The sequence below is a fragment of the Triticum dicoccoides genome, chromosome 4A (assembly GCF_002162155.2).
Source record: "Triticum dicoccoides isolate Atlit2015 ecotype Zavitan chromosome 4A, WEW_v2.0, whole genome shotgun sequence".
Lineage (NCBI taxonomy): Eukaryota > Viridiplantae > Streptophyta > Magnoliopsida > Poales > Poaceae > Triticum > Triticum dicoccoides.
In genome coordinates this window covers 597574796-597583503 of record NC_041386.1, presented here as the reverse complement: position 1 = coordinate 597583503, position 8708 = coordinate 597574796, and the positions used below count along the sequence as shown (strand labels likewise).

The following is an 8708-nucleotide window of genomic DNA, read 5'->3' as shown; positions in this document are numbered from 1 at the left end:
GGGGCGGCTGCGGGTAGCGGGGGTGGCACCGGGCGGCAGGGGCGGCGGTGGGTGGATCTGGTGGCTGGGCGTCGGGGAGGAGAGAGGGAGAGAAATAGAGAGAGTAACGACCGGGGGGGTGGGGGCTCGATCGGCCGTTAGTTAGGTTAGGTTAGTTAGCCTTTGCCGTCCGCCAAGCCTTTGTCGTCTGCTTTTTTTTTATCTTTGCCTTCTGCTAGCATACGGCAAAGAAGGGGGCGGTAAGTTTTTCTAATCGGCTCGTTAGTGGGGGCCACCTCTCTCTTTGCCGTCAGCCAGCTGACGGCAAAGAAGTGACAGATGGCAAAGACCTTCTTTGCCGTCTGCCAGTTGTTTCTCGTCTTCTTTTTGGTAGCTGATGGCAAAGACCTTCTTTGCCGTCTGCTAGCAGACGGCAAAGAACTGGCAGACGGCAAAATCCCTGATTCCAGTAGTGTATGTAGACATGACTGAGACATGTCTCCGGTCAATAACCAATAGCGGAACCTGGATGTTCATATTGGCACCCACATATTCTACGTACGAAGATCTTTATCGGTCAAACCACATAACGATATACGTTGTTTCCTTTGTCGGTATGTTATATGCCCGAGATTCGATCGTCGGTATCTCAATACCTAGTTCAATCTCGTTACCGGCAAGTCTCTTTACTCGTTCCGTAATGCATCATCCCGCAACTAACTCATTAGTCACATTGCTTGCAAGGCTTATATTGATGTGCATTACCGAGAGGGCCCAGAGATACCTCTCCGAATATCGGAGTGACAAATCCTAATCTCGATCTATGCCAACTCAATAAACACCATCGGAGACACCTGTAGAGCACCTTTATAATCACTCAGTTACGTTGTGACGTTTGGTAGCACACAAAGTGTTCCTCCGATATTCGGGAGTTGCATGATCTCATAGTCATAGGAACATGTATAAGTTATGGAGAAAGCAATAGCAACAAACTAAACGATCATTGTACTAAGCTAATGGATGGGTCAAGTCAGTCACATCATTCTCTAATGATGTGATCCCATTAATCAAATGACAACTCATGTCCATTGTTAGGAAACATAACCATCATTGATTCAACGAGCTAGTCAAGTATAGGCATACTAGTGACATTCTGTTTTTCTATGTATTCACACATGTACTAAGCTCCCGGTTAATACAATTCTAGCATGAATAATAAACATTTATCATGATACAAGGAAATATAAATAACAACTTTATTATTGCCTCTAGGGCATATTTCCTTCACCCCAGGTCTACCTTTATCATATATTAAAATCGTAAAAATACTTGCCGCAATTTTACTTTACTTATTTTATTTTGTATTTTTGTTCTATCTATTTATCTATCACTTACTATTTAATCTCGCACTTTATCGTCGAGGGAATGACAACCCTCGTTCGCGTTGGGTTTGTGAGGAGTGTTTGCTTGTGTGCATGTGTTATTCACAAGTTGTTTCTTGGTTCTCCTACTGGATTGATAACCTTGGTTTCAAAAACTGAGGGAAATACTTACCATTGATGTGATGCATCATCCCTTCCTCTTCATGAAAAATACCAACGCGAGTACAAGCAATCAGGAAGAATTTCAGGCGCCGTTGCCGGGGAGACATCATCAATAATTATCAAGTACCTAAGCATAATCACTCATCTCCTTTCATTTACTTTATTTGCCATTTTTCTCACGTTTTCAGATCCCCCACTTTTAAAAAGTTTTTACAAAAATACAAAAATATATTTTTCGTTTATCTTTTCAACGTTTGCTTGTTTTATCGCTATGGCTAGTTCTTCCCTTGTTGCGTGCACCCCTGAAAATGAGTTCCTTAATTTTAAACAAAGGGGAGGAGAGAATTTAGAAGATGCTTGGTATAGGACTTGCAATTCTCATAATAGATCAATTTGTAAGCAATCCACTACTATTCTCCTTTGAAATTTTAATGTGCTTATTACTACTAGGTATACATTTGTGCTTGACACTATTAGCAGAGGGAATTTTTTGACGTGTCCCTCTATGGATGCTTTCAATGCTATGGGAAACTTAGTGGGATCACCACCTATTACTATTAATGAAGAACCTTTGACTATGGAACATCTTATGCAAAGGCTAGAAGCTATTGAAAATAAAATACGTACTGTTGAGCACCTTGAGAATTTAGATAAAAAGATCCATAATAATATCACTCAATTTGGTTCTAGGGTAGGAATGACTTTAAAACCCTTGAAGGAAACGGAACCTGTGATTGATAAGAAATTAGAACAAAGTCCCGCTAGAATCGATAAGTTGGAAGAAATTGTTGAAAAGTTGGCTCGGACTTTTCCCCTACTAAAAAAATTGGTAGAACTTCTCCCAATAATAATTGCAAGTTCATGTATTTCCCCAAGGCTAGTGGTGCCACTTCTACCAAAAGAAGCGAGGATCTTAAAATGATAAGTGTGCCCCCAAATTTTGTTGAGACTTTGAAGCAACGTATCCATGAAAAAGAAATTTATGATTTTGTGCCACGAAGTGTTATTATGAGAAACTTGCATATTGAACCTCCTAAAATAGGTGGCTGTGTAATTGAGTAGTTAGTAATCAAAGATGACAATACTTGAAAACTACACATAATCCCTAGCTAGGGGCATAAAATATTAGAGCTTGTTGGGCCTTTCCTAGCTAGGGTATGCTTTACTCGGCTTAAGATTGATCCTATGAGCGGCCTTGCCGAATGAAAGGTGCCACCAAGCCGGTACTTGGGCTGTGGGTGACGTGCTTGGCCTAACTCATAATAAAAAAAATTCCGCTCCCAGTTCCAGAGACATGGTTGTGACTCTGGCAGAAGAAATCCGTATCTGTACGAGAAGTAAACCCGTGCCTCTCGTCATAGGAAAAGTTCCCCTTTTTATAAGAGGTATGATCATGCCTCTCGCGTAACGAAATTCATGCCTCCATGAAAAGTAGATCCGCGACTCTCACGAAAGGAAAAATAAATAAAACATGTTTTTCCTATTCAAGAGGCACGGTCTCGTAGAAGCAAATTCGTGCCTCTACGACAAGTAAATTCATGCCTGTCGTCATAGGAAAAAACATGTTTTTTTCGTATGACGAAAGGCAAGGCCGCAGAAGCAAATATGTGCCTGCACGACAAGTTAATTGGTGGCTCTCGCGGCAGGGACAAACGTGTTTTTTCGCATCAAAACTTTCTTTTTTGAAAATATTTTTTTGTCCAAAACCTAAGAAAAGTCGGTGAAGAACCTAAAAGCCAAAAAATAACCAAAAAGTGAACATAAAGGCGAAAACGCGTGCAGAAAAATAAAAAATAAAAGAAATCCGAAGGAAGCGCCCAGACTGTGACACGTGGCGACGTCTGAGAGCGCGTCAAGTGACGTGCTCTAAGCCCACCCTAAGTGACCCTTGGGGAGGCTTGTGAAGTTGCGCTCTATGATTAGTTACTCTCTCGATTGATGATCAGGCATCCAGAAGGATCGTGGTCCACGGAAGAGAACGGCGGCGGCTCCTTCTCCACTTCCGGCTCTGAACTCTTTTCTCTTTCTTTCAATTTGATTTTTAGCAGGCTTGTGCTTTCTTCTGTACCTTGAATCCGACACTAAATCTTCATTGAGTGAATCCTAGTGAGGTAGCTAACAGATTCTGTTATGATAGTATTGTGCCATTGGGTTTTCGCACCATGATGGATGCCATGATTGCGAGCGGTGCTTTGGACTCGATTCTTCCCTTTCCTGTCTCCTGAACTGACTTGCATCGGCTTTTGTAACGCCCAACATGTGGTACTAGTCCCAACAAAGACTTCACAGTCCTTGCTAAGGCTAGAAGCGCATATTGGTCACCCAACATATGACTTCATAACATACACACATTGTCATATACCGGTAAACAAGGTGGAGATCACAACAAATGCAACTAAGCATGAATAGAAGAGTTTTAATACAAGTGAACAATAGGGCAAACATATGCCAATATCATAATTTATCACCATGCAGAGGTCAACATGACCCAACATTACATCATTCAAGCAGCGGAAGAAACGCGGATCCGAGTACAGACAAGAAGCAAATGATGCCTAAGAGGTGAGATAAATAAAACGACGTCCACCCTGCAGTGCCCGACTGCCAATCGTGATCCACCACCATTGATCGTCGTCGAAGAACTCCACATAGAACATTCTGCGCTCTAACCTTAGAGGAAAGCTTTACCTGCACTTGGGGTTGTTGGCAAGGGTGAGTCTTTTGGACTTAGCAAGTCTCATTACCACGGGTACCAAGACCAACAATACTTATAGATAGGGTATGGATAAGTGGTGAGGTTGCAGCAAGTAGCTAAGCAATGTAGATCAGCTAGTCCTACGAGTACTACAATAAGATGAGATCAACCTACGCAAAACGGGTCGTAAACTAGTTGATAAAAAAGTGATCATGAACACCTGCCTGCGAGTTCATTCATCACCCTACTGTGTCCTCTTCCTGCTTGCATACCCACAAGAAGAGACAATCATGGTACGCACTGATATGTCTCCAAACTATTTATTATTTTTTCTTGTTCCATGCTATGATATTATTATTCTTGGATGTTTTTAATATCATTTCATACATTTTTATATCATTTTTGGAGACTAACCTGTTAACTTAGTGCTAATGCTAGTTCCTGTTTTCTGCCCTGTTTGCTTTTATAGAAAATCAATATCAGATAAGATCAAATCGTCCTGAAACTTTTTGGAGATTTTTTTGGAGATAAGGATAAATGTCAACTTGGAAGCAAAGGACGAAGCTTTTGGTGGGCCTTATATGCCACCAATGCACGCCCGGGGGGGGCGTGCCCCTATGCCATGTGGGCCCCCATTGGCTCATTTTCCCTACTTCCACCTCTATAAATTCAAAAAAATTCCAAAAAACCCTAGGGGAGCAGAAGAAACACTTTTTCCGCCGCCGCAAGTCTTTGTTCTCGTGAGATCCCATCTGAGGCCTTCTCCCGTACTCCGCCGGAGGTGGAACTCGTCACGGAGGGGCTCTACATCATCCTTGCCGCCTCTCCGATGATGCGTGAGTAGTTCATCCTAGACCTACGGATTCATAGGTAGTAGCTAGATGGCTCTCTCTCTCTCTCTCTCTCTCCCTCTCTCTCTCTCTCTCTCTCTCTCTCTATATATATATATATATATATATATATATATATATATATATGTTTCTCAATACAATGGTATCCATCATCTTCGTGGAGACTCTTGAGCTCGGGTGGCGTTCAGGCAGCGGGGCGGCGGCGCTCGCCGCCGCGCTGTAGGGAGGCGCGGAGGAGGCAGCGCGTGCGGCAGCGCAGGACGGAGGAGACGGCGTGGCCATGGCCCTGGAGATGCGTGGTAGACCTCCCAGCCAGTGGTGCTAGCGCACGGGCCTGATCTGGGGCTAACCTTGGGCTCGATCCGAGCCAGAAGGGGTTGGCCCGCTCGATCCGATCGCCGAAAGCCTGTCGGTGGTGTGGGGGCTGCTGGCTAGGCATGAATAAGTGTGGTTTGGCCTTGCTGTTTCTTCAAGCTCCAAGTCCTCGATCACCTTGATGTGGACCTCCTCGATCAAGACGCCGACGAGTTCCGGTCTTCCTCTTAGTGATTCCGCTGATTGGCGCATGGCGCCACTGGATATGTAGATCGGAATTGATCGTGTCGTGCTCTCCCTTATCTTCGGCCAGTGAGCCTTCGTGAGGGTGTTGCGCGAAGCTTCACTTTATTGACAGGGCCATGGGACATGTCTAAATATAGATTTCCATCGCACTGACAGAGGTGGAGAAAGTCATGGTGACTGCGATCGAAGGTTTGCAATGGTGTAGAGGTGCTTTGGTGCCAATGAAGAATGGCGGCACAGGTTCTTCCTTTGTGTCTAGTGTTGATGACTTGCTGCAGCGATCTTGGCAAGAGGGGGCGGCAGCACAGGTGAACTGCATTTGTTGTGGTGCTCCTCGAGCACCGAGTCGTGATTTTTCAGGATGAAAGCCCAAGGTCTGACCTTCATTGGTTGCGCCTGGCAATGGCCTTGCAGAAGGTATTGTTTTGTGAATCGGATTTTCTCCTGAATGAAAACTCAAGATCTTCGATCGGACGACGAAAATGCTGATGCATTGTTTCATTCTTTAAGGCATCATTTTTGGAGAATCCTTTTTGCAGTTCACGTGTTGTCCTCGATGGTGGTTAGAGTGTTGCTCTTGTAAGTTTTTCACTGTGACGGGTCTTTTTTTATTTTTCTCTCTTTTTTATCTTTTTTCTTGGCTGTGTGCCTGATATCTTTGGATATCTTATTCGTATACAGTGCCCCTTAAAATGTTGCCCACGAGATTTGTATGTTAATATGTAAAGGCTGAAGGAGTGTTCTTACAGTGCACGCAGCAATAATAGACCAGCATCATGCTCGGAAATTATCATAGGTAAGGAGATCACCGAGCTGATCAAGTTTCAGGGAGCCAGCAAGAGCGTGTTCCTGAGCTCGGCTCGGAGGGCCCGGACGTCGTCATTGGGGAGCACCACCATGACGACGCGGCCACGCCCGCTGGCGTCGGGCTGCACGAGCACGGCGCCCTCCTGGCCGACGCCGTCCATGCCGTACTCCACGTGCGCGGGCCTCTGCCCCTTGATCTCCAGCCCGTACAGGTCCGCCTGCTCCATGTCCACGAACGTTAGGTTCCCGCCGTAGATGACCACGTCCCCCGGGAACCCGACCACCGTGGCGGTCTCGTCGACCAGATCCTTGGCCAGCAGCGCAGCCAGCTCGGACACGTCCGTGCTGGCCGGCGGAGAGCCCGCCTCCACGTACCCGACATTTTGCTCGTTGGCCAGGGAGTAACCGCTCCAGGCGGCCATTTTGGTCTTCACCACCGTCACCGTCTTCACCTCCTTGGTGGCCCTGATCTTGGCCGCCGTCTGCCACAGGAGCGCCGAGATGAGCTCGAAGACGCCGCCGGGAGCCGCTGGCTCCTGCTGCCGCAGCCTCTCGAGCATCGGTTCTGTGACGTGGAAGGAGTAGCACGCCATGTCGACGCCGGCGGGGACCAGCCAGTGGTCTTGGATGGGTCCGACCGGCTTGACCGAGCGCGGCGCGACCGCGGCAGGCGCACGGTTTCTCTCTCGCGGCTCCTTCATGGGGCTCATGGTGACGGCGACTGGCTTCTCGCCGCCGAGTATCTGTGCCCAGCGGTTGAAGCAGGTCGTCGCCGACGCCACGTCGCCCATGAGGTGCGCCCAGCTGAACCCCAGCGCCATCCCTCCACATTTGAAGTTGGTGACCTGCGATCGAGCTCAATCAGCTTTGTCATTACGTACAACTTTCAGTCACTACTATACCGTGTGGGAGATATACTACCTGGACGAAGAGCAGCGGGGAGAAGGAGAGCTCCGGGCCGAGCACGTCGTGGTAGCAAAGCTGCTTCACGCGATCGACGGCGTCGTCGCGGAGCAAGTCGTCGAGCGCGCGGTCGCACTGGGCCTCTACGACGCGGATGCCACAGTCGTTGCACTTGACGTATGGGCGGCGCGAGGCGTCGGCTTCGTCGGCAGGGCGCCGGACGCGGCCGGCCAAAGGGTAGTACGCGTCGAGCCAGGCGAACATGGGCTCCTTGAGCACCATGGTGGTGACCCCCGCGGAGTAGTAGTACACCCCGCGTAGGTAGTGCAGCCGGAACGCCAGGTCCGCGTCCGCCAGCTCGTAGCTGCCCACCTCCGTCACCGAGCTCGGCACCACCGTCGACAACCGGTGCCCGTGCACCGCCGCTGCTGCTGCCTCCAAACCCATGCCGTTTGCGAGTTCTTTGGCGTATTTCGTGAACGGTTTCGGCCCTGTGGGACGCGTGTACTACTGGTGCCCCCTTTACTTACCGGTGGAGGTGCACGAGCACGGGCTGGGGTTTAAATAGAGTTTTTTTTTCTTAGAATATCTCCAACAGCCGCATTAAAATAAGCGCCGCGTCGCAAATTTGCCTTTTTAGCGCGCGCAATAGGTAGAGGGGCTCCAACAGATGCGGAATAAGCGCACGCGCGGCATATAGAGTTGGGCGCGCGGTCCGAATCGCCATCTCGTGTTGTGTATTTGGTGCGCCCGCTTCCGCGCGCGGCACACTCAAGCGCTCGCGCCGCACTCTCTCCACCACGCCACCTCCGCCCCGCACGCGCCGCCGCCGGCGAATTGACCCGATGGACGCCCGCGCCGGGACCCCCCTCAGCCCTTCCTACAGCCGCGACCCCTCCACCGCCGCCGCCACAGCCGCCGCCGTCACAAACCCTAGCGCGGGGAGCTTTGGCTCCGCCTCCGTCGGAGCTCCTCCGGCACCGGCATCGTGTGCGGCCTCTTCATGCCGCCGCGGATGACCTCGACGGCGGGTGGCGTCGCGCCGGTGCCCGCCGTGAAGCAACGTGCCCCCCTCTCGAAGCTCCCAAATTCGGCGCGGCCGAAGATGGGGGAAGACATCCGCGAAGAAGAACGAGGCGGCGGACGGCTCCGGCTACTCGAAGCCGTCAAGGAAGAAGCTTGCAGGGCGTGCGACCGGCGCGGCGGCTAGCGAAGCGCCGGCGAGCTCACTTGTTGAGCCGGCGGCCAACGCGCACAATGTGTTCGAGAAAATGCCCCAAAGGTATAAAAATTTCGCCAACTTTTCTGTTGTTGTTGTTTTTTGAATGCATACAAATAGATATCTTATTTGCATTGTTCTATATACTT

At 49.0% G+C, this 8708-nt stretch overlaps 1 protein-coding gene across 1 annotated transcript; it reads right to left on the bottom strand.

Moving 5' to 3' along the window:
* Positions 1 to 6338: 6338 nt before the first annotated feature.
* On the bottom strand, positions 6339 to 7858 carry LOC119289304 (protein ECERIFERUM 26-like). Its single transcript, XM_037568666.1, has 2 exons — positions 7359 to 7858; positions 6339 to 7282 (listed from the first exon to the last, which is right to left on the bottom strand). Exons 1-2 carry the CDS (start codon positions 7785 to 7787, stop codon positions 6455 to 6457), a joined length of 1257 nt encoding a protein of 418 aa, XP_037424563.1. The 5' UTR covers positions 7788 to 7858; the 3' UTR covers positions 6339 to 6454.
* Between the last annotated feature and the right edge of the window lie 850 nt (positions 7859 to 8708).